Raw genomic sequence first — 25,884 nt, forward strand, 5'->3', positions numbered from 1 at the left:
GTTTTCTGGTAGCATCTTTGGGACTATTCTATGTACAGTATCATGTCATCTGCAAACAGTGACAGTTTTACTTCTTTTCCAATTTGGTTGCCTTTCATTTCTTTGTATTCTCTGACTGCTGTGGCTAGGACTTCCAAAACTATGTTGAATAAAAGTAGCGAGTGGACATCCTGTCTTGTTCCTGACCTTACAGGAAATGATTTCAGCTTTCACTGCTAAGTATGATGTTCACTGTGGGTCTCTCATATGTGGCCTTTATTATGTTGAAGTATGTTCCCTCTATGCCCACCTTCTGGAGAGTTTTTATCACAAATGAGTGTCAAAATTTTTTTGGGTCTATTTTTAGGCATGCACATGCAGCTTATGGAAGATCCCAGGCTAGGGGTCAAGCTGGAGCTGTAGTTGCTGACCATAGCAACTCGGGACCTGAACCGTGTCTGTGACCTACACCACAGCTCATGACAATGCTGGATCCTTAACCCACTGAATGAGGGACCTGCATCCTCATGGATACTAGCAGGATTTGTTACCACTGAGCCATGATGGGAATTCTCAGGGTGTTGAATTTTATCAAAAGCTTTTTCTGCATCTACTGAAATGATTGTATGGTTTTTATCCTTGTTAACATGGTATATATCACACCGATTGACTAATTTGCAGATACTGAAGAATCCTTGCATCCCTGGGATAAATCCCACCCAATCATGCTGTACCCTTATTTTTATTTTTGGCAGTGTCTGAGGCATGTGGAAGTTCCCTGGCCAGAGACAGAATCCGAGCCATAGCAGCACCCTGAGCTGCTGCAGTGACAATGCTGAATTCTTAACCTGCTGCACCCCAAGGTAAGTCGTAGTATATCCTTTGAACGTTTTGTTGGATTCAGTTTGCTAGTATTTTGTTGAGGATTTTTGCATTTACATTCATTAGTGATACTGGATGTGATTTTTTTTCTCTTTTTTGACCACAGCATGCAGGGGCTTGATGTGGGATCTCAGGGACTGAACCTGGGCTGCAGTGGTGAAAGTGCTAAGTCCTAACCAGGGAACTGCCCATAATTTTCTTTTCTGTGACACCTTTGTCTGGTTTTAGTATCAGGGTGATGATGGCATCATAGAATGAATTTGAAAGTGTTCTTTCCTCTGCAATTTTTTTGACTAGTTTGAGAAAGATAGGTGTTAGCTCTTCTCTAAATGTCTGGTAGAATTCACTACACTACAAAGCCACAGTAATCAAAACAGCATGGTACTGGCCCCCGAACAGACACAGATCAACAGAACAGAATAAAGCCCAGAAATAAACAAATGCACTCATGGTCGAGTAACCTGTGACAAAGGAGAAAAGGACACACAATGGAGAAAAGACAGTCTCTTCTAAAAGTGGTCCTGGGAAAACTGGACAGCTATATGTAAAAGAATGAAGTCAGAACATTCTCTAACACCATATACAAAAAACTCAAAATGGATTAAAGACCTAAATATAAGACCAAAAATCATAAAACTCCTAAAGGAAAACATAGGCAGAACACTCTGACACAAATTGTGGCAATATTTTTTTGGATCCATCTCCTAAAGTAAAGGGAACAAAAGCAAAAACAGGCAGTTCTCATTGTGGCTCAGTGGTAATGAACCCGACTGGTGTCCATGAGGACACAGGTTAAATTCCTGGCCTCACTCAATGGGTTAAAGATCTGGCATTGCTGTGAGCCATGGTGTAGGTCACAGACATGACCTAGATCCTGTGTTGCTGTGGCTGTGGTGTAGGCTGGCAGCTGCAGATCCAATTCAACCCATAGCCTGGGAACCTCTATATGCTGCGGGTACAGAGGAAATAGAGGAAAAAAAAAGAAGAAAAAACCTCTCAACAATCACCCACCTCCAGTCAAGGCCCTCCCTCCCAGCCCAGCAAACATCTAGCTACCATCTCTACAGAGTCATCTGTTCTAGACATGGGCCACACATCGAATCATACAATATCTGGCCTTGTGAGTCTGGTTGCACTCAGCATGTTTTCAGGGTTCACCCTGTGTAGCATGATATCAGTATTTCATTCCTTTTTACTGCCAAAGAACATTTCATTGTATGGACACACCACATTTTGTCTGCTTATGAGTTAATACAGACATGGGCTGTCTCTGCCTCTCTGAGCTATTGTAAATAAGGCTGCTATGAATATTTCTGTGTGAGTTTTTGTTTTAATCCTGGGATTGACTTTTTTGAGTATTTATGCAAAAGTGTGACTGCTGGATCATATGACAACTCCACCTTTAAGTTACGCAGAGCCGTGATGTTTTCACATCAAACTCTTTTCACGGTGGCCGCACCACTGTCTTCCATTCCCACCAGCCCCCTGTGAGGCTCTAATTTCCCCACATCCTTGCCAACACCTGCTATTATTACTGTGATTTTTAAAAGTCACAGTCCTCTAGTGAGTGTAAAGTGACCTCACTGCAGTTTCGATTTGCATGTCCTTGACAACTGGTGACTCTACACAGATTTTCTAGTGTTTACTGGCCACCTGTGTATCTTCTCTGGAGAAGTGTCTATACAGAACTTCTGCCTGTGTGTTAAACTAGGCATTTGTCTTTGTATTATTGAGTTATAAGAGCTCTTTACACACTCTGGACACAAGTCTTGCCTCAAAACACGTGATTTGTAAACATTTTCTCACTCTGGGTTTTCTTGTCACATTCTTAACAGTGTCTGTCCTTTGATGGCACAAAATAACTTTTAAACTCTGACAATCCATCTGTTTTTCCTTTTGGTACCTGTGTTTTCTCAGGCTACATCTAATAAACCAGTGCTTAACCCAAGATCATGAAGAGGACAGTATTTTCCACCATTTGCAGCTTTAGCTCTTACACCAAAGTCTACAGTCCATTTTGAGTTGATTTTTGTACATGGTTGCAGTAAGGATCCAATATAATTCTTTGCATGTGGATATCCAGGTCTTCTAGTACCATTTGTTGAAAAATATACTCTTTCACTGTGGAATTGTCTTGGTACTCTTACTAAACAATCAACTGACCATAAATATGAGGGTTGATTTGGGGGTTTTCAAAGCTGTACCACAAATTCTGCATGTCTATCTGCATGTCAACACTGCATTGCTTTGATTACTGCAGCTTTATAGGAGGTTTTGAAAATGGGAAGTGTAAATCCTCCAACTTTATTCTCTTTCAGATTGTCTTGGTTATTCTGGGTCCCCTATGAATTTTAGAATCAACCTGTCAGTCTCATAAGCACACACACTCAAGCTGGGATTCTGAGCAGGGCGGTGTTGAAGCTGTGTGTCAGTGTAGGGGGTCCTGCTGTTCCTAATAAAGTCAGGTCTCCTGATCCATCAGCAGAAGACGTCTTTTGTGTGGGGGCTTTCCTGCAACTTCCTCTCAGACGCTGAACTTCTGCTGAGCAATGTGTGCTCCCTGCTCTGCTGCCTGTGATGTGGGAAATGAAACAGACGATGCTTGCAGAACTGCACACCTTTCTCAGATGGAGCCCCTCTGGACCCAGTGAAGCCACTGAGTTTGTGACTCTATCATTGCTCAAAGTTTCTCTTGCATCAGTTAAGAGTTCACATTATATTCCACAACTTATTCTAAGTCTGAATCTCTGATAGTACTACATACCACGTAAATGCTATAGTTTAGATAGGTTTGGCTTTTAGAATGAAAAATAAAGTATGTCACTGAGGCCACATGAACAACTAGCCTCCCACCCCCACCCCGAGGGTACCCCAGGGGGCAAGGTCAGCGATACTAACAAATCAGAACCTGCCAGGACACCGCTGACTGCTCATGAACACTGAGTGGTAGGTGGCTAGAGGAGACCTTTCTGACTGTGGCTAGTGGGTAAAACTGCTGTCCAGGGCAGTACTACTGGAAATGTGTTCTAAGCACTGACAACACGCCACCAGACGAAGTGCTTACATCAGTTTGTAACTCGATGCACTGAGCTCAGTGCCATGTTTCTCAGTGCAACATCCCATGGCAGGAGCAGAGCTCTGCCCGGCACCGTGGCCGCTCTTGCAGGTGCCTGGCCGTGGGCAGCACTGGTCCCAGGTGAGAATGAGCGAGGTGCTCCTGGCAGTGGACAATGTGTTCTTACCAGGCTGGGAAAATATCCACACTCACCCTCTGGACTCCATGACTTTCCAGGACACCGGAAATAGGAGAACACCTGAACACAGCATAGGTAGCCCTAAAAACATCCCCACTCTCGTCCACTCCCTATGGAGAGAGGCAACAGTCAGGACAAACAACAGAGTTGGTGGGTCGATGCCACAGCAACACATTCTCTTCATGGTCACTGAGGACAGCCAGCCTGTTCCACGGTGGCCAGAAGCACCCCCGGGTTGGGCTTACTCCCGGCTGTGATAGTCTGTGGGATGCCGCCTCCTCAAAGACCCTGACGACCCTGCTACTTGACCCCAGGCAGCACCAACACTTGGTCCCTTGTCAGTGGGTCCTGCACTGTCTCTGCACACGTCTTCGGCTCAAAACCATTACAGTCGCACGAAGAACAGGCAGAGAGGCCAATGTGTTCCCCCACCACACGTGACCACACACACAGCACAGGCTGTCTGCAGAGAGGCTTGGACACACTGCCAAAGGAAGTCAATTCTGCCTCCTGCACTTGCGCCCCCATGACCCCAGGACAGGAAAGTGCATGCTCATGCTGTAATAACATGTCTATATATTTTTCAAAATAAAGTTATTCTAGATAAAACTGAGGGCTGCAGGAGGCAGTGCTAAACAGAGAAAGCACACCTTTCACTGTCCAGGGCGGCACAGCTCAGAGCCAGCCTGTGAGAAAGAGCCCCACCCTGGAGTGATCCCCGCCCACAAGGACGAGCCCCCAGGAGGGGGAGAAGCAAAAGCCAACAACCTCCAGCTATGAGCACAGGTCAGACACTCAAACATTAAAAAGAGCACCTTCCAGGCAATTAGCACTGACCTTGACATAAGGAGGGGCTAGAGATGACAGGTACCATCGCACTTGCGTGTCCCCGTGATTCTCAAGTTCCAGGTGATTTCCTAAAAGGGACACATTTCACAACTCAAACAAACTGGGGGTAAGTAATTGCGCAGATTCCGGTGACAACGTGTACTAATTACCTCATCACAGGGAACAGATGCAATTAAATCCCCAGGAGGCCAACTGGACGATACTGTTTCCTAACACAGTCCTATCTGACAGCTACACTTTGGATTTAACAGACGTGTGATGCAAAGCTCCTGAAGGACTGAAGCAGGTGCCAAGCAGGGAGGGGGTGGCTTGCGGGGTGCAGGGAGGTGCAGGCAGAGACCAGCTGAGGTCACTGCAGCACAGGGTAACCTGCATCAGGCCTGAGTTGGGGCCAAGGGAGCAAAGTCAGTGAAGGACTTGCTGATGGATGGGACAGGAGAACAGAAGGACGAAGAGACTTGACTGAAGGGAACTGGCTCAACTGAGTGGGCGGCCGTGGTGCCACTGCAGAGGAGGCTGGAGAAGTGGGGTCATGGGTCAACAAGAGCTCCGTGTGAGTCATCCACATGTGGAACCTGGGTGAGCCTGGGGTGACAGCTGGGGCTCAGGACGGCAGAAGCGGCAGAGGGGGCACCTGGTGGGGGCCAGTGCCTAGAGGGTGAGTGTTGAGCATAAACTAACAGACACAAGAGGGCCTGGATTTGGTAAAATAAAGCTCCTGAGTGACCTGACAGGAGCAAGTTCAGGGCTGGCAGTGGCACAGCTGACTGCTGAGGACATGAGGGAAGAGAGCACAGACCCCGCAGGAGGAGCTGGGGGGGGGGTACCCCTGAAACAGGCGACACAGTAGTTTCCAGACTCTCAAGGGCTGGGAGACAGTGGGGTTGAATGAGGGTGGGACTGGCACGCAGGACACAGGGGGATGGGGTGACAGACCTCAGAGCCAGAAGGAGTGGGCAGTGGAAACGTGAGAGGGCCAGGGGCCTGGGGGTCTGAGAACTCAGAGATCAGCTCTAACTCCTGCAGGAACTGAGCTGGAAAGATGGGGGGAACAATCAGGAAGTGCTGAGTCCAAACATGGCCCTGAGATCAGGGCTGGGCTGGAACGGCAAGGGACGGGGGGCCAGGAGCCAGATCCTATCTAAGAGGTTTACCTACAATTGTAGACACTGTGGGGGGCGGGGGAGGGAGGGAGGGTGGGCACACACAGGAGCCAAAGCAGTATTCTTCCCAGGCCCTCTGAGGAAGGAGGCTGGATGACCAACACTAAGCTTCTCTCTCTCACACCCCAAGCCCTCAGAGGCGGGGTTCGTCACAGCGGGCGCTCCACAGTGAGGAGGTGGGCAGGTCTACAGCCTGACTGTCACATCCTAAATGACAGTGAGGCTCGACCCACTTTCCTCTCTCCTTCAGCCACCCCAGCAATTCTGGTCTGGAGAGCTGGAAGGGATGGGTGTGAGAGGAAAAGTCCAGGACTCCTAGACTACAGAGTTATTAGAAGCCTAGAATCCATGTGTTACTATTTCAAGCTTCCCCCAATCCAGCCCATAACTGGAAGGATTTCCAGCAACTACCTGATCATGACCTGAAGTAATGACGCCTGCGCCCATCATGAACCATGGCTAACTAGGTGGAGAGCCTTCTACCCAACACAGAAGTAGACATTTGAATCAGGTAACCCTGCAATCCCATACCTGAAGTTTCACCAGGTTCTGTTGTGGGAAAAATAATAGTCTTGTTTCTTATCTCAACCCTGGTGGAAGGCGGTTTTCTCAGCGGTTTCACCAGATGGCTAACTGAGGGCTCAGGTCCCAGGGAAAGGACTCCAGGGGCACTGGAGGTCAAACGAATGAAAAGTTCTTCCTGGGTCAAGTCTTCTCGAATTTGAACCTTCACAATTTTCTGAAATGAGCCACACAAAAGGGTAAGAGGCAAGTGAAACTGTTGTTAAAAAAAAAAAAATTCCTATTTTTATCTTTTTTTTTTTTTTTTAAAGGCCCATACCTGAAGCATATAAAGTTCCCAGGCTAGAGGTCAAATCAGAGCTACAGCTGCCGGCCTACACCACAGCCACAGCAGCAGAGGATCCAAGCTGAGTCTGCGACCTACACCACAGCTCACATCAATGCCAGATCCTTAACCAGAAGCAAGGCCAGGGGTCGAACCCAGGTCCTCATGGATATTAGTTGGGTTCATTACTGCTGAGCCAGGACAAATTCTCAAAATGCCTATTTTTAAATCATGGTAGAGCAAAGTAATGCCAAACAGATGAAAGACTGATGAACTGAGAACATAAAGTCCCTTCACAAATCAGAGTATATGTCTGACTTTATCCCTGTCCCCCAGGCCCCTCTTTCTTCATGCTAATGATGGTCATGAGGCCCACTATCCACTCCAGACACCCAGCCGATTCATGCAGACCACATGGAAAACCCTGCTCAAGTGTTCTCTTTAAGTAAGTATGTTTGGGCAGAAAGGACACCTCGATTTGATTTCTGAAATATAAGTGCTATCAATAAAGATTACAACACTTAAACTGCAAAAAAAGAGAAACATTGATTAAAAAACATTTTAAAAAGTACCTTCTGCCCATTGTCACAGTGAATGTAGATCAAGCCACTCCACGGGAACATTGCATGTTTTGCAGACAAGGAGGAGTTAGGACTCACCAGAATCTGCAGCTTACTCCTTAAAAGAAGAACATGACACTGAGAGCCAGGCCCTTGTGCCCTGTCGCAGCGGTAACCACCAGAGGTGTGCATGCTGCTGTGTTAGGGACCAGACGCTCCCTCACTGCTCAGAAGGAGCAGAGAACAAGAGGTCACCCCACGCATGGTGACCCAGCAGCCGACACAAGCTGAGAGGCACGAACCCAAGAACCTAAGGCCAAAGCTCATGGGAAAGGGACAACCCCACAGAAACACCATCTAAACAGTAATTCGAAGCAAACATTTCTGGCACAGAAGCCTGACAGCACAGAAGCTCTGAGCCATCCATGAGATGGTAAAGGATGCCAGCACCATCACAACCAGAGAGAATGGGGGAGGTGGGAAGGATGGTTTCTTTTTCACAGATTCCTGTGCTCACTGCTCCCTTCAGAGCTAAGGGACATCCAAGACAATGTGGGCAATGTGACCACATCTGTGACGGAGGAGGAATGGCCAGGGACACGAGCAATCTCGGTGCCCACGTCCCAAAAGGCAGAGCAGGAGCACCTCCTATGCAGCTGCTGACAACAGCCTGTGCCATCATCTCGCATCTCTGCAAACAGCAACCATTCAACAGACTGCTTTCGTCCTAGGAAGGATTCCTGGGAGCGTCCCCACCCACACCTTAACTCAGTCTTGGTCAAGTCAACTCTCTGAAGTGCACTCGCCATCGTTTCACACAAGTGAGCAAAGGTCACACTGTTCTTCCCACATATGAAGCCCTTTTGGACAAGCATATCCTGGGTCACCCCAGCAGTAGTCCCAAGAAGCTGAAGAGCTCAGGCCTGTCCGTCAAGGATCAGGCTGCACATGGGCAGTGACTCATTGCCATGTGGTCCGAAGACTTCCTTTCGACTTAAAACACCCCTTGGAGAAGACATGTCAGGGGGTCCGGGAGCATCTGCAAAGCATCTCAGATGACCCAGCAGAGTGAGGTGCAGGCAGGACAGAAGACTGAGAAGCGCCCATGTCTTCCCAGCTACCTTCTCAGTCCAGAGTGTGGCTGGCTGTGTGTGTGGCCCATCTGGCAAGCGGTTTGGAGCTCACCCCAGCTCCCAGGGCCCCGCCTGCTCTGCAGGAAGCTGGCGCTGCACCACTCTGCTGAGTGAGGAAAACAGCCTGTTATCTGACCCCAGAAAGTCACCACGCCAGTATGTGATGACACCGGAGGAAAGGGAGCTCATACTTACTCTGGCGCAATAAACCCATGTTGTGGCGTCACTGTCAGGCAATGCGCCGGCCAGTACAGCTCAAATCTCAGTAACCTAACAGAATGGTTGATGATCTGGAAACGTCCAGTTTTCCCCATATCATCTATGATGGCAGATAAATAAAGTATTACTTACACTTAGCATTAGTGAAAAAGAGAGGTTAACAAACAGTAAAAATAAATCCTAAATAAATACACTACAATACCAACGCATTTTGCTTTCCCAACTGCCCAATTACAGAAATTTCAAGTTCCTGGTAAAGCAAGACCTTCATTTACTCTTGGAAACTACAAAGATACTGAACGAAGTTCAACACTGAACAAAGAGGAGGAAGGAAATCTGGAAAGTGCTACCATCTGCCTTATCATGGGCAGGAATGTAAGCACTGGACTTGGTGCTGCTCTGGACCACCTACATCAGTGTTAAGGGTAAAAGAGACCAGGCACCAGACAAGCCCTCTGGGTGGGGAGGGCAGAGTGAGAGCCTGGGGAGGGCAGTGCTCAGGCTGGGTCCTAGAGCACCAGTCCCACTGGCATGGAGCTGGTCTGTCTTCCGGGTCCTGGGGACACACTCACAAGAAGGGGCGACCAGGACCAAGTGTTCAGGCTGCACAGCCCACACTTCTTCCGAGACCGATCTGTCCTGAGGTGGGTGAATGGCTTGGGAAAGCAGCGGGGAGCCCTGAGGACCTTTAACTGGCAAAACATCCAAAGAAACGTTACCCCCATGCTTCCCACAACTGCCAGGGTCACTGGAGAGAGAAAAGAAATTAAAAATGATGAGAAAGCAGATTGTGTCACATTTTTATATTTTTCATAAATCTAAAAACACTTAGATAAAACTAAAAGTGCATTATATATGTATATTTTTCATTGACTAAAAATCCTTCTTGTGTATTCTTAAAGTAATATATAAAAAAAATAAAGGACAGTATAGGTTATATTGACTTTTAATTGGAATACACAGTGACTTTCCTGCTCTGACTTTTGCATGCCATCTGAGGTCTCTTAAAAGATTTACTAGAGGAGTTCTCATCATGGTTCAGTGGTTAACAAACCAGACTAGTATCCATGAGGACGTAGGTTCAATCCCTGGCCTTGCTCAGTGGGTTAAGGATCTGGCGTTGCTGTAAGCTGTGGTGTAGGTAGCAGATGTGGCTCAGATCCAGTGCCGCTGTGGCTGTGGCATAGGCCAGCAGCTTCAGTTCCTATTTGACCTCTAGCCAGGGAACCTTCATATGATGTGGATGCGGCCCTAAAAAGACAACAACAACAAAAAGATTTACTAGAAAACTACCCAATATTAAGAACTTATGGGGGTTCTGCTGTGGCACAACAAGATCAGTGCATCTCTGCAGCACCAGGATGCAAGTTTGATCCCTGGACTGGCACAGTGGGTTAAAGGATCCGCTGTTGCTACAGCTGCCACATAGGTCACAACTGTGTCTCAGATCTGGTCCCTGGCCTAGGAACTCCATATGCTGTGGAGCAGCCAAAATAAATAATAAATAAAAATAGTTGTAATAATAATAATTTATGAAAACAACAAAACCCTTCACGTATCTACAGGTGAATAATGATAACTGGGCTAAATGTTAACACCAAAAAAAAGTTACAACAAAATCTTCTGGGCAAAATACTAGTGTAAGAAATGCTAAGAAAGTTCAGGAAGGTTTTTATTTTTTTGCCTTTTTAGGGCTGCACCAGCAACTTATGGAGATTCCCGGGCTAGAGATCTAATCAGAGCTGTAGTCGCCGGCCTACGCCAGAGCCACAGCGACACCAGATCTGAGCCGCGTCTGCGACCTACACCACAGCTCATGGCAATGCCGGATCCTTAACTCACTGAGTGAGGCCAGGGATCAAACCTGCAACCTCATGGTTCCTAGGAGGATTCATTAACCACTGAGCCACAATGGGAACTCCAAAATAACTTTTAATATATATATAACTACTATCTTTGATTATCTTGGGAGAAAATAAACATTAAAAGTACAGGGAAGGAGTTCCCTGGTGGCCTAGCAGTTAAGGATTTGGTGTTGTTACTATGGTGGAACTTGCACATGGTGCAGGGGTGGCCAAAAAAAAAAAAAAAAAAAGTATAAAATAGACTTTCCGTGCTTAAAATAGTAACCTTTGTGTGACATATGACACCCATACCTTACGGACGTATTACATCTAGGCCAGAGTGGAATGCTGACGGTGTGAAGGGGACCTGGGGAGCACGAGTCACCCAGGTCTCCCATGCTTCACCCCAGGTTCCTAATGAAGCATGGTTCTAGACAACATCTTTGCATCTGTAGGCCTCACCTGATGAGCCAACCCTGTGTGATTTCTCAGCTGTGAAAGAAACATCGAGGGGCTCTCGGTATGGAAACAGATTCAGTGACAACCCAAGCAAATGCATGTGTGATCTCAGATTAGATCCCAGACCAAAGAGGAAGCTTCTGGTTCCTGTTTTAGTTACACAGGAGGTCACTGGGGCCCTGGGCGGCAGTCCTCTATCACATCGGCACCCTCACCTGGCTACACAGGGAGCAGCAAAAGCGCATCTAGGACTAACTGGTCATCCTGCCTGCAACCCACTCCAAAACGGCTCAGAAAAACAGTGAATATACATAAAGAGCAGCAAGGTAAATAGGGCAAAACGTTAACAACTGGAAATCTCAGTGCAGTGTACAGCAGTTCTCTGTCATTTTTAAACTTTTCTATAAATTTGGCATCATTTCAACTTAAAAATAAAGGTGAGATGCACATTTTGAGATTAAAAACACCAATAAGTACAAGGGAAAGATCAGCTTTCTAATGGATCAAATAACCTGGAGGGCTGGAGAGAGGTGCTCTGTGAGTCCTACCTGGAAGGCTCTGAGCTAGCCCGGGACGCAGGCGAATGGTGGTCTCTGTTAGGAGTGGATGTTCTAAATTCCCCAATTACTGAAAGGATAATCTTGCGCATATTTCCATAAAAGAGCTGAACGTCATTGGGCCGCTGAGGAAGATCATAGACTGAAATAGAAAATAACGTTTGAAATACATGAATTTTCAGGTAATCACATTACGAGGGAAACAGACATTTATAGACTTCTGCATTGCCTCATGTTTTCTTAGCTTGGGGGCCAGTGACTAAAGTTATGGCTCAGGGAGTTCCCGTAGTGCCTCAGTGGTTAATGAATCCGACTAGGAACCATGAGGTTGTGGGTTCGATCCCTGGCCTTACTCAGTGGGTCAGGGTTCCGGCGATGCTGTGAGCTGTGGTGTAGCTCACAGATGCGGCTCGTATCCCATGTTGCTGTGGCTCTGGCATAGGCTGGTGGCTACAGCTCCAATTAGATCCCTAACCTGGGAACCTCCATATGCCACAGGAGCAGCCCAAGAAATGGCAAAAAATAAATAAATAAAAACATTTAAAAAAAAAAAACAAAAAGAAATAAAGCTATGGCTCAGTACCAGTGATGGGAAGCTCAGGTTCTGGCCCTAGCCAACAGCTCTGTGACCTCTGGCAAACTCTTTCAACTCCCTGGGTGTCAGGCCCCTGAGTACAAGCCAGGAACAGCTCTCTCAGGGCTGGGAGCTTTAACAAACCCCTATAAGGCACAGTGGGCCAGCACTGCTATGACCTCTACATCTCCCAAGGAGGTGCCATCTCCACTCAGCAGGGAGGAATCTGAGCCCAGAGGCTGAAAGCACACCCTTCCTAAGTGGTGTCTCGTGAATATTTAACCAGCAGGACAAGCATTACCGCCATATGCAGCCTAATCAGACAGTGCTTGAGGCGAATCACTGTATAGCTCCCACCCGAATCTATAAATACAGGAAACTGTGTAGAACATGGTTGAATTGTACATATGAAAAAGGTGCTGGAGTTCCCGTCATGGTGCAGTGGTTAACGAATTCAACTAGGAACCATGAGGTTGCAGGTTCGATCCCTGGCCTTCCTCAGTGGGTTAAGGATCCAGCGGCTACAGCTCTGATTGGACCCCTAGCCTGGCAACCTCCATATGCTGTGGGAGCGGCCCTAGAAAAAAAGACAAAAAAAAAAAAAGGAAAAAGATGTTAAGAATTACCTATTTTTTAAATGGAAATTTAGAAAAAACATAGTATAAATTGAAATTTATACTAAACAAAACATCTGACCAAAAGTTTTAACTGAGGAGTTCTCATCCTGGTACAGTGGAAACGAATCCGGCTAGGAACCATGAGGTTGTAGGCTTGATCCCTAGCCGCACTCAGTGGGTTAAGGATCCGGCAGTGCTGTGAGCTGTGGTGTAGGTTGCAGACGTGGCTCGGATCTGGTGTTGTGGCTCCGGCGCAGGCCAGCAGCTACAGCTCTGATTAGACCCCTAGCCTGGGAACCTCCGTGTGCCGCAAGTGCGGCCCTAAAAAGGACAAAAAGACAAAAAAAAAAAGTTTTAACTGAAATTATTTGCCACATTAATTACACATTTTGCAAAAGATCACTACAAATGCTTGTGACAATCTCCAACAACTGTTTTTCAAAATAATCATGTAACAAGTTCAACTGCCACCTTCTGCAGGATCCAGTGTACAGCTGAGAGGGAACAAAGTGGGGCTGCTTCCTCCCTGCCCTGGACACAATGTGCCCCCATGGAAGCCAGCACCCAAGAGGCCACCCGGCACCCAGAGACCATGAAGCCCAGCTCCACTCCGTCTCAGGCCCTCGCAGGCCACTGAGGGCGTGGCTGGCTGTCCTGAGAGTCTGAACCCACAGCTCCCTCTGCACCTCGGCCCGTGGTGTCCTCAGTGGGGTGCCCTCCCAGACCCCAAAGCACAGTCCTGTCAAGGCACTCTCATGTGCCTGGACCCCAAAACCTCAACCCAGGCTGAGCTCCTTACCTTCTGCAACCTGCAGCTCATCCTGGAAGGCCACGGCGAAGTTGATGTTCTGCAGCACGCTGTGCGCCGGCAGGGCCTGCCTCACCAGCCCCGGGTCTTGCAGCACGGCTCTGCCAGCAGAGGGTATATTCAGAAGGGTTGTGCTTCTCAAACACCCTTCGTCAGATTTTATTAGCGCACCTGCCATTCCCATTACTACACAGATGTCGTAAATTCCAATCTAAGTAATTTTAAAAAGAGAACTTGTTTTGAAAACTCTCTCGAGTTCCCATCGTGGCGCAGTGGTTAACGAATCCGACTAGGAACCATGAGGTTGCGGGTTCGGTCCCTGCCCTTGCTCAGTGGGTTAAGGATCCGGAGTTGCCATGAACTGTGGCGTAGGTTGCAGAGGCGGCTCGGATCCCACGTTGCTGTGGCTCTGGCGTAGGCTAGTGGCTACAGCTCCGATTAGATCCCTAGCCTGGGAACCTCCATATGCCGCGGGAGCAGCTCAAGAAAAGACAAAAAGACAAAAAAAAAAAAAAAAAAAAAAGAAAACTCTTGAAAGTTATGCATGGTAGTACCATCACCAGTTTCAGTTATGCATTAAAATAAGAACTCTCTGGGAGTTCCTGTCATGGCTCAGCAGTTAATGAACCTGACTAGCATCCATGAGGATGCAGGTTCAACCCCTGGCCTCACTCAGGGGGTTAAGGATCTGGCATTGCCATGAGCTGTGGTATAGGTCGCAGACGAGGCTTGGATTTAGTGTTGCTGTGGCAGAGGCCGGTGGCTACAGCTCCGATTCGACCTCTAACCTGGGAACCTCCATATGCCTTGGGTGTGGCCCTAAAGCGCGCGCGCACGCACACACACACACACACACACACACACACCACACACGCACACACACACACACACACACACACAAACACACAAGAACTCTCTAACTGAAAAGTAGAAAGAATTAGGTTCTTTTCAGGTCACACATTGTGATTATTTGTGATAATTTGGTCAGTTAGAATATGTCTCAGAAAAAAAACACCCCATGCCAAGAAAGTCATACAAATAAGACAATAGAAGAAAATGTTTAAATTACCATAAAATTTCGTCTGACATCTAGAGAATTCTGAAGTGAGAGAACTGAAATGCAAACATCTCTATAAAACTCAGATGTTCGGAGTTCCTGTCGTGGCGCAGTGGTTAACAAATCCAACTAGGAACCATGAGGTTGCGGGTTTGATCCCTGGCCTTGCTCAGTGGGTTAAGGATCCGGCGTTGCCGTGAGCTGTGGTGTAGGTTGTAGATATCACTTGGATCTGGCATTGCTATGGCTGCAGTGTAGTCCGGCAGCTACAGCTCCGATTCGACCCCTAGCCTGGGAACTTTCATGTGCTATGGGTGCAGCCCTAAAAAAAGACCCCCCCCCAAAAAAAACCCAAAACAAACCAAAAAAACTTCTCAGATGTTCACAACAAAAGAAATCTCATTACTATAAATTAATGGCAAAAAGGAGTTATGAAGTAATCGCTGATTGTAAACCTAAGAGAGAGAAAGGGGGAAAACCAAAGAGCCTTGTGTTCTAATTTCTCCAAATGTCAGCTGCTATTTCTAAGATGCTCAACTGAGAAACAAGACCAGGTTTGAAGCTGAGCTCCTCACACGGTGTCTATGCTACCATCTCAGAGCAAGTCACAACGTAACTCTTAAAACATTCTCAGAGTCTTGCACAGACTAAAACTGAACCTGTGGCTCAGCAGGTTAAGAACCTGACTAGGCATCCATGAGGATGTGGGTTTGATCCCTAGCCTCACTCAGTGGGTTAGGATCCGGCATTGCTGGGAACTGTGGTGTAGGTCACAAATGCAGATCAGATCCCACACTGCTGTGGCTGTGGCGTAGGCCAGCAGCTGCAGCTCCAACTAGACCCCTAGCCTGGGAACTTCTATACACCACAGGTGCAGCCTTAAAAAGTAAAATAAAAATACCAAAAAAAAAAAAAAAAAAAAAAAACCAAAAGAAAAAAACAGACTAAAACGAGAACAACGCTTTAAACTGTGCATCAGAGTGAAACAGTGAAGCACAAAGGATAGGAAGGAGAGACGGTCCAGGCCGGGTTGGCTCAGGGTAAAGACACCCTCCTCACCAGATCAGCAGGAGCGTCATATCTCACATTGTGAGACAACGACACACAAGAATGTCTAACCACACCTGGGCCCAAGTATACAGCTGACAACATTCGAGCATGTTAAAACCATATTTAACTGGAGGTACCTAATTTCTTAGAAGTACGTTTCAGTAACTAAAGACCTACATATTTGTAAAATACAGCTTGATCCTTTCAAACAATTCTCAGCATTCCCAGAAATGTCCCAGGTCAGGTGTGTTTACACTGTGTACTAAATCTTCTGACACTTCCTAAATCTTCTGACACTCTTCTGCACCACCACTCAGTGATCAGAGGACTCGGACTGGAGAGGGGCACATCTGGAAAGGAGCACTGCAGGAAGTCAGGGGACAAGCGTCCTGCAGTAGTTCCGCCAGTTTCTCCTACAGGTAGCATAACAGCCATCCCAACTTTACCGAGATTTTACACCCACCAGAGCATGAATAAGTTGTGAAGCATGTCCCTTAAATCCTCAATCCCAACCACTTTTAAAGCTGCTGTTGTTTCCACTGAATAGTTCTCACAGTGGTCTTAGGGACATAACCCACCTTCGAAACTGCTGTCTTGAAATTTCATCTCCACCAAAAAAGTATATAGTTGATAGTTGTGTGGTTTTATAATTGCTTTCGCTGTCTGATGGATTATATATTATAGTAACATCCTGATGCCGAGAAAAAAAATCAGGAGTAAATATAATAAATATTGCTAAGAAAATCATTTTACTCTGAAAAAACTGTCACAGGAGAACAGTCACCAGACACAAATGCACATAAACAGCATTTCCAAGATCAGACAAGTCCTTCTATCCTACATTACTTTCAAGTATGATTTTAGCTTTCAGCCATAAAATATGTAATTATTACTTCAACCTAAAAATGAGTTCATATTTTTAGTGCAGAGACTTTTATACTTACTTCTTGTGTTCTTTCCTTGAGCACAAATGTATCTGGAACAATCTTTAATACTTTAGAATCCAGCAAAATTTTTTTCTGAGAATCCTTAAAACCTACTGCTTTAACAAAAGCTGCACGAGAGCCAGTGTTACGAACAGAAAAAACAATTCTACTTTCTTTGCCAGGCACTAAGTCATTCATTGTTACCATGTAACTGTCAGATAATTTTTTAACATTGTCCAAAATCAGGTTACTTGTTCCTCCATATCCAGACAAAGGTATCTGAAAGTACAGAATATATACATCCAAAATTACTGTTATGCAAGCAAAGAGTAGCAGATTAAATTGTAGTCAGAAGAATATAAATACAGATTTACTACAATTAAAATTATTACCCTTTGTGTAGTTTATCCTGCTTCCGATCCAGCATTCTATTAAAGACTATGTTTTGAAGGGAATCCAAATCAAAGAGCTACAAAATTACTTTCCAATATGCCAAGAATAATTATTTCACTGTTGTGGAAACCAAGCTTAGATGATAAATTTGGACTAATAATGATATTAGTATTGATGTGCTTGCTTAAAAAGTGTTTAGCATGATGGGAGTTCCCTTTGTGGCTCAGTGGTTAACGAACCCAACTAGGATCCATGAGGATGCGGGTTCAATCCCTGGCCTCACTCAATGGGTGAAGGATCCGGCGTTGCCGTGAACTGTGGTGTAGGTCACAGACTCAGCTCGGATCTGATGTTGCCATGGCTGTGGTGTAGGCCAGCAGCTGTAACTCCGTTTTGACCCCTGGCCTGGGAACTTTCCTATACTGCGGGTGTGGCCCTAAAAAAAAAAAAAGTGTTTAGCATGAAACATACTGGTGTTTTTACTTTGAAATACATAAAAAAAGATGAATTGATGGACAGTTAAAAATGTAATACCAACATCAAAAAGCCTACAAATGGAGTTCCCGCTGTGGCTCAGGTTGCTGCAGAGGTCCAGGTTTGATCCCCAACCTGGCATGGTGGTTAAAGGATCTGGTGTTGCCACAGCTGCAGCTCAGATTCAATTCCTGCCCAGGAACTTCCATATACTGTGGGTACAGCCATAAAATTTTAAAGTCTACAAACAATAAATGCTGGAGCAGATGCAGAGGAAAGGGAACCTTTCTACACTGTTGGTGGGAATGTAAACTCGTGCAACCACTATGGAAAATAGTATGAAGGTTCCTCAACAAACTAAAAATAGAACTACCGTATGATCCAGCAATCCCACTCCTGGGCATACATCCAGAGAAAACCATAAATCCAAAAGATACATGCACCCTTATATTTACAACATCCAAGACATGGAAACAACCTAAATATCCATCAATAGAGGAATGGAAGATGTGGTACATACATACATACATACAATGGAATATTATTTAGCCATAAAAAAGAATAGAATAATGTCATCTGCAGTAACATGGATGCAACTAGAGATTCTCATACCAAGTGAAGCCAGAGAAAGACAAATATCATATGATACACTTATGTGTGGAATCTAATAAAAAATGGTACAAATGAACTTATCCACAAACCAGAAACAGACTCATAGATCTCAAAAACAAATTTATGATTACCAAAGGAGAAATGGGGGGGCAAATTAGGAGTTTGGGATTAACAGATTCATACTACCATATATAAAATAGATGACTAACAAGGACCTACTGTATAGCACAGGGAACTCTACTCAATAACCTATACGGGAAAATAATTTGAAAAGGAATATATATTTAACTGATTTACTCTGTTGTACACCTGAAACTAATACAATATTATAAATCAGGTATACTCCATTAAGTTTTTTAGATGTGACAAAATACAGCACAATGTTACCTGTAGAATGTAGGTGGTGGGGTATGTGAGTGTTCACCATGTGATTCTTTCAAATTCCCAGTAATTCTGAATTTTAAACATGAAAAATTGTGGGAGGGCGGGGGCAGAAAAATCTATGATGATATAATCCTATGAATTTTGGGTTGCAGAGTCAGAGAGAAGTGGGAAAAGGAACCAGAGAGCCCAGGACTCAAACGGGCCCAAGAAGACCCACGCCAGATGGTGGGCACGGACTCAGGCCTGAGACGACCCATGCAGGTGGTGGGTATGGGGGAAGGGAGGCCCCCAGTGTGCCATCCTGGGACCAGGCTTAAACAGGGCTCAGCACCAGGAGGAAGGAGCCAGAGAACCCCCACTGTAAGTGAGAAGGTAGGGCAGTGGCACGCTGCCAGGAAACACACTGCCCTACCCGTCACGATGCACTCCTTAAAAACCATCTCTCATTCCTAATAATTAAAATGTTTCAAAGAATCCTTTGCCAACTCAAAATGTGACTGTGAGTTTTCGACCAGAAAAACTCTTCCCATAGGGCGGTTTCCTAACCTTAGCACAGTGGACGCCAGGCTGGGGTGGCCAATGTGGGCGTGCTATGCACCATGGGGTGTCAGCCGCACCCCAGCCTGCCCTCAGCAGGTGCCAGAGCACTTTCCCCACTCCTAGGCAACAACCACAAATGTCCCCTGTAAGGTGAGAACCACTGCTCCTCAGGCCTTGTGCACCTTCACACTGCCCAGCCCAGCTCATGTACCAAGTGCAGGCTCCAGAGCATGTTAGCTCGTGTCAGACAAAGCTAGATTTGCCACAAATACCCACTCTTTAAAACAAAACCAAACAAAAACCTTTCAGATATTTTATTAATCTTGTAATTTACCACATGACCTTTTCTTCTTTTTTCTTTTTTAGGGCCACACCTGTGGCACATGGAAGTTTCCAGGCTAGGGGTCAAATGAGAGTCACAGCCGCTGGCCTACTCCACAGCCACAGCAACGCCAGATCCTTAACCTACTGAGCGGGGGCCAGGGATCAAACCCACATCCTCATGGATACTATTCAGGTTCTTAACCCAGTGAGCCACAATGGGAACTCCCTCACATGTCTTCTTTGACACTAGGAACTGCACCAAAGCTTCAGCTCAAGTCCCACTGCCAGGAATGGCTCAGCTTTAAGGTCCTCCTTTCCTTTCTCCACAGTATCATCTTTTTCTCTCAGGGCTCTGAATCCAGCTAAAGAAAGGCCTTGGAGTCTTTGCAAATCTTGCTGGGAAGAAACAAACTGCAAAGCTCTTGCCCCTGTATCCCTACTGTCCCCAGGGCACTGGAACAAGCAGTGTCAAGAGATACTTTGGGGAATGGGAAGAGTAAGATGTACTTGAAAGTCAGTGTCTTAAACAGTTGGATCTGGATTTGCCAAAAAATGGGTTCCTGAAAAGTTGAGCACATTTCAAAATTTTACAACTGAAATGAAACTTACAAGCATTGGAACAGACTGTGACTTATAGGAACACCATAGCAGCTGCCTTTGTAACAGGACAGTTCTAAGAAGTATACAATTACTCCCTGATTTGTTTCTACATCTAGGTAATCACATATTTTGACTTCTAAAAAGCAGAGTATGTAAAATTTACTAGTATTTAGCCAATAGTCCAACATGTCATAAACTCCATGGAAGGAACAAAAAGCAATAAAATTATCTTACCGTGAACTTAACGCCTGGTTGTGATCGAATTCCAAGTTGTTTAATTTCTAGTTTGGCCAACATACATGATAATCGAGTAGGTGCAAATAACACAGAAATGCAAATGTCCTCTTTTGGACGAATTCTGATCTCACAGTTACTGGTAAGTCGCTCTTCTGAACCAAATGTATGCTGAAGCTACAAGGGAGAAACAATCTGTGCATAAAACAGCAGCAGCACAAATAAAACAGGCCAGAACCCTAACGTGAACCCTTCAAATACGAAAAACATGAGATGGTGCCCATGTGTAAGTGTTCTGGATCTAGATGGAATATGAAACAACAAAATTTGGCAAACCTGAAAGCAATCTTGGTCCTGTCCTCTAATAAGCAGTCTTAAGAGTTGGGTGGTAGATATGGAATTATTTCTTAAAGCCAATTTCTGGAGCCTAGAAACAAAGACACATTGTAAAGGTGGTTTTCCTCTGTCGACGTTGCTACCATCATAAAAACAACGGCAACTAAAAGGGCCTTCGGGGTGGGGAGTGGCCTGACTGGGACTGGGAACAGACCCACAAGACTCACCTTCTCAGAGGAGCTTTTTGGTTTAATCTCTCCGGTTGGGGCTCCTCAGCTGCCCTATCATTTCTACTATATGTTAGGTATTATCTGTCTTATAAAACAGCAGTAATAAATGAACACTCAGATTAACAAACTCATTAAGTCATTAAATCAATACCGCACTTAGCTCCAAAACCTACCTTTTGTGGAAACAAGGGTCTCAAGTACACTGCCCAGATTTTTCACTCCGAGAGGCTCATTTGCACAAAGCAGTCTCTTAAACAGCATACTGAATTAACCTTATTTTTAAAGTTACAATGCAAGTAGAATGGATACATGCAGAGCCATGGCTGGGAGTGTGAAAATCCTTACATCTTTGAAAGTATATGAACCTTCCATTCACTGGGGAACAGGGAACACATGAATAAATCTCTACTCAAATTTTGAAGACTGGCAGTTAAATTATTTAAGCTGTGGTCTGTTAAAAGGGAAAGGCTGCTGAGTTTAATTAGCCTTAGAATAAAATCTAAGACCTTCAGTTATCAGCACATCTGAGCAAAGCCACACTGACTAGGAAAGACTTTCTCAAAAACTTTTTCTCATAAAAACAAGGCCAACTAAAGCCATGTGCAGTGTTTAGAGACTGACTGCGCTGGCACAGGAGCTACTGAGGGGCTCAGCACCCCAAAGTCACAGCCACTCTGCATGCTGAGACAAGCCTGTACTTAAGAGCTGCATAAAGAACACACGCCATCCGTCACCCGGGCTGTAAGCTCCTGAACCCCATGCAATGCCTATTTCTCTGCCAGACTGCAGGAAGAAGAGCAAAAACACTCCCAATTGCTTAAGCTTCGTCATCAGCAGAGAATTCACCCAAGACCTCAAGAAAATTAACACCCAATTTTGGGGGCTTGTATTTTTAAAATAGGTGAAAATTTAATTAGAAAATTGGAAGTGATGACAGAAGGAATAAGGAATGGGAGGTAACTTTATTTCAATTCTATTACCATGGTCACAATGAGCATTAGGCGATGACAACAAAGCCTCGGCAGCGGAGGCCACACACGTACTTACTGGGTTCTACCGAGAGGGATGCCACCCCAGGCCAGAAACTGCTTGTTTGATAAAATTGGTGGGATATCGGAGCAGCAAGATCCAGGTGTCAGAGACTGATTTCCTGAAGAAATTACTTCACCTTTTAATAGCACTTCGTACTGAGGCCCAAATGGCTGCACGAATATTTTCAAGATCCTAACAAACAAAACCATCTAAGTTCAGTGTGTAGAACTCAATGCCTGTATCCAAGAGACTGAGCTGGGTGCTGAGGATGCAATGCCGTCCCACCCCTGGAGCTTACACCCCAAGGATGCAGACAAGAAGGAGCCATCTGGCCCTAGAAGATGGCAGGGGTTTGTGAAGGGCTGAGCAAAGCCGGGTGGGGGCGGGGTCTGGGGGTCTGGAAAGGGCCTGGAAGGCCTGGTGGGGAAGGTCTTGGAAGGGCTGAGGAAAGCCTGAGGGGGACACAAGTGTTACCAGTGGCACAGCCAGTGCTCCCCCCGCCCCCTCCTCCCCAGGGTGCTCAGGGACCCAGCAGGATACAGACCATGTGTATCTCAGGGCAGTGGCTAAGCTACTCTATCAAGCAGTTCAAATGCTGGTGACAAGGGTGCCCTGACATTATAAGATCTGGGCATCAAAAAGTCACTGGCCCTGGAGTTCCCATCATGGCTCAGTGGAAACAAATCTGACTAGGATCCATGAGGATTCAGGTGAGATCTATGGCCTTGATCAGCAGGTTAAGGATCCGGCATTGCTGTGAGCTATGGTATAGGTCACAGACCTCTCAGATCTGGCACTGCTATAGCTGTGATGTAGGCCAGTAGCTATGGCTTTGATTCAATCCCTAGCCTGAGAACCTCCATATGCTGTGGGTGTGGCCCTAAAAAAAAGTCACCGGCCTGGAGAAGGGATGAGGAAAAGCATCTTTAACAACTGACAATGCATGGCTTCCTTGGAGAGAGAAAAAAGCGAATGAAAAACACCAACACAGACACGGTATTATTTACTTGAGTCAGAAAATGTGTGAAGGGAGTTCCTGTTGTGGCTCAGTGGTTAACAAATCCGACTAGGAACCATGAGGTTGCGGGTTTGATCTCTGGCCTTGCTCAGTGGGCTAAGGATCCGGCGTTGCCGTGAGCTGTGGTGTAGGTCGCAGACGTGGCTCGGATCCCGCGTTGTGGTGGCTCTGGCGTAGGCCGGCGGCTACATCTCTCATTGGACCCCTAAGCCTGGGAACCTCCATATGCTGCAGGAACAGCCCAAAAAATGGCAAAAAAAGACAAAAAAAGAAAAGAAAAAGAAAATGCGTGAAAACAGGGATTTCTTACTTTCTAGGCAGCTGTTTTACGGAGACTTTGAGTGAACAGAAAGAGCAGAATGTGAGGCTCAAGGAGAGGGCCGTGCACTGGCTGAGAGAAGCACGTGCTCTGTCCTGAGGCTGGGGGCCCAGTACATCTAAATAACCGGCCGCCACAGAAGTTTTACCTTTCCTCACAGGCTCCGGGATCCTCCGGAGTAAACGAAACCGCCACTTCATGTTCTTCTCCTGGTTTGAGGAACAGCTTCTCTGGATCCACTGACAAGCGGCTTCCTTGCCCTGGGATCTAGACAGTTCCAAAGTGTAACTAGATGCTACCTGGTGGTGCAGACACACCTCGCTCACGCTCGCTCCCGCCTCCTCGACCCTCTCTCTGTGACATGACCTCCCTCCTGCTCATCCATCGATGCTCCACCTTGCTTTCTGGAGAGCATACTTCATTCTCCTTTTCCAGAACAAACTGTCTCCCACCCCATCGCCATCTCCGGGTCACAGACACCCCCTCAGACACCCACACATCTCAGATACAACATCTACAACAGGGTCACTGCCCTCTCTCCACCTGGACACAGGACACACACCACCTGCGGGGGCTAGTCTAGAACTCAGTTCTTCTACCAACAACCTCAGGCACCCCAGCTGAAGCTCCTGACCATCTGCTTCCTCCTCGCAAAGCACCAGTTCCAAGCACCAGGCAGGACCCTCCTGAATGACCCTCAGACACTCATACCAGCTCTGACACCAGGCAGGACGCTCCTGTGTGAACCTCAGGAGCTCGGAGAAGGTAGGCAGCACAGCAGCCTTCAGGAGGCAGGAGTCACAGTCTCACTGCTGAGGGATATGTTACAGCCTCTGGCACAAATCCTTACCTTGATATCCAGGCAGACATCAATATTCCCAGCATTTTTCAAAGGTAAGTACTGCCTTGTTGAGGAAGCCACAGTGGCCAACAAGTGCATGGTCTACAGGAGGGGTAAAACAGGCATTTTAAAAACACATGACACTTGGAATGTAATCCACCTGAACATAAAGGAATGGCAGAGCATAGCTTGGGTACCTGGAGGTCTTTCGGAGCATGGATCCTGGCTACTCCTGCTCTTGCTCGAAGACTGATACTTTTAATGATTGGTGTAGGGTTTGGACTATCAACCTCGATATCAACTCTTGCCAAGAATTCTTCTGCTGAGTCTAGAATCTCTATAAAAGTCACACCTTTAGTCCAATACTAGAGTTATTTAATTCTAAGGCCAAAACTACACAATCAGGGGCACGTGAAATACTAAGCAAAGTGATTTTTGAAAGAACTCAAAGAGGAACAGAAGTAAGTGGAGGAAAAACGGGAAGACAGCATCTGATTGGTAGATGCAATAAAATCAATCAACAGAAAAGACCCCAAAAAGTCTTTAGTGGTGCTTCTCTGGGTTATCCAAAATTGGACAGATTTGACCCAAAACAGCATGCTCTCTGCCTATTCTCAAAACAATATATTTCACGAATTACAGTAAATCTTTGACAGATATACGAACAGAGGAATATGTAGGTGTGATTTTAGCTACAGAATAAAAGCAATTTCCATAAAATATAAACACGATACCTGAAGAAGTGATCTGTTTCTTTGGACTACGGAAAAGAACCCAAATTATCAGAAATTCTGGATCCTGTAAAATAAAAAAATTTTGAATATACATTGACAATTAAGATTACAATCTTGGGAGTTCCCATTGCGGCGCAGCAGAAACAAATCCAACTAGGAACCGTGAGGTTGTGGTCTTGATCCCTGGCCTCACTCAGTGGATGAAGGATCCCGTGTTGCTGCGAGCTTCGGTGTAGGTTGCAGATGCGGTTCAGATCTGGCATTGCTGTGGCTGTGGCACAGGCCGGTGGCTACAGCTCCGATTAGACCCCTAGCCTGGGAACCTCCATATGCCGCGGGTGTGGCCCCAAAAAGACAAAAGACAAAAGACAAAAAAAAAAAAAAAAAAGTGTAAAATCTTAACAAGAGAACAGCTGTTTGGAAACTAAACTTCCAGCTTAACTGTACCCCAGCCCTTCCATGCCCGGCTCACCTGCCCATCGGAGCTGGCGGGCATCATGTGGTTGATCACAGAAGGGGCTGTCAGCTGAGCAACCACATCGGCGTAAGGAAGAACCTTCAGAGCTGGGTGAATGGGCTCCTTGGAGAAGGCAAAGCAGCGCCAGGCCATGGCATTCTGTCAGGAGGGGGAGAGGTTGCTTCAGTAGAGCAGGTGGTATAATGCTGGTATAATGGTAACCGTGCTGACAGACCCTTAACAGAAGAATATGCTTTCCTAAGAGACAGTAACCCAGGCTGCTACCACTGTATTTGCAATTCCAAGTCAATGTGCTCTGTAAAGGCCCTGTCACTGAGTACCGGTACTTAGGCACTGATGATAAGCATGACTAGGCTGTCACCGAGTACCACTGGTACTTACAGCATTGATAATAAGTCTGACTGGGATGGTGGCATGAGTCCTGTTTATTAGTTTCAACGGCAAAGCTTTCCAACTTCCATAAGTCAAGTCACCAAAATCAAGAACATCTTTCTTTTCTGTTTCCACCTAATTGGAAAAAAGAGGGATTTATAAAACAACATATTAATAAATACCAC

At 46.0% G+C, this 25,884-nt stretch overlaps 1 protein-coding gene across 1 annotated transcript in view; it reads right to left on the reverse strand.

The window, feature by feature from the left end:
• The window catches only part of CEP192 (centrosomal protein 192), a 122,241-nt gene that overhangs the window by 10,289 nt on the left and 86,068 nt on the right, over window positions 1-25,884 (reverse strand). The window contains 19 exon segments of the mRNA XM_021096019.1: window positions 4,130-4,225; window positions 4,953-5,032; window positions 6,659-6,866; window positions 7,547-7,652; window positions 8,863-8,986; window positions 9,459-9,634; window positions 11,738-11,888; window positions 13,737-13,846; window positions 16,431-16,543; window positions 16,797-17,057; window positions 20,340-20,516; window positions 20,676-20,766; window positions 21,953-22,129; window positions 23,423-23,541; window positions 24,125-24,217; window positions 24,313-24,452; window positions 24,850-24,913; window positions 25,322-25,465; window positions 25,709-25,834. Coding sequence (XP_020951678.1) covers window positions 4,130-4,225; window positions 4,953-5,032; window positions 6,659-6,866; window positions 7,547-7,652; window positions 8,863-8,986; window positions 9,459-9,634; window positions 11,738-11,888; window positions 13,737-13,846; window positions 16,431-16,543; window positions 16,797-17,057; window positions 20,340-20,516; window positions 20,676-20,766; window positions 21,953-22,129; window positions 23,423-23,541; window positions 24,125-24,217; window positions 24,313-24,452; window positions 24,850-24,913; window positions 25,322-25,465; window positions 25,709-25,834 — 2,556 coding nt within the window.

Source organism: Sus scrofa, chromosome 6, assembly GCF_000003025.6.
Source record: "Sus scrofa isolate TJ Tabasco breed Duroc chromosome 6, Sscrofa11.1, whole genome shotgun sequence".
Lineage (NCBI taxonomy): Eukaryota > Metazoa > Chordata > Mammalia > Artiodactyla > Suidae > Sus > Sus scrofa.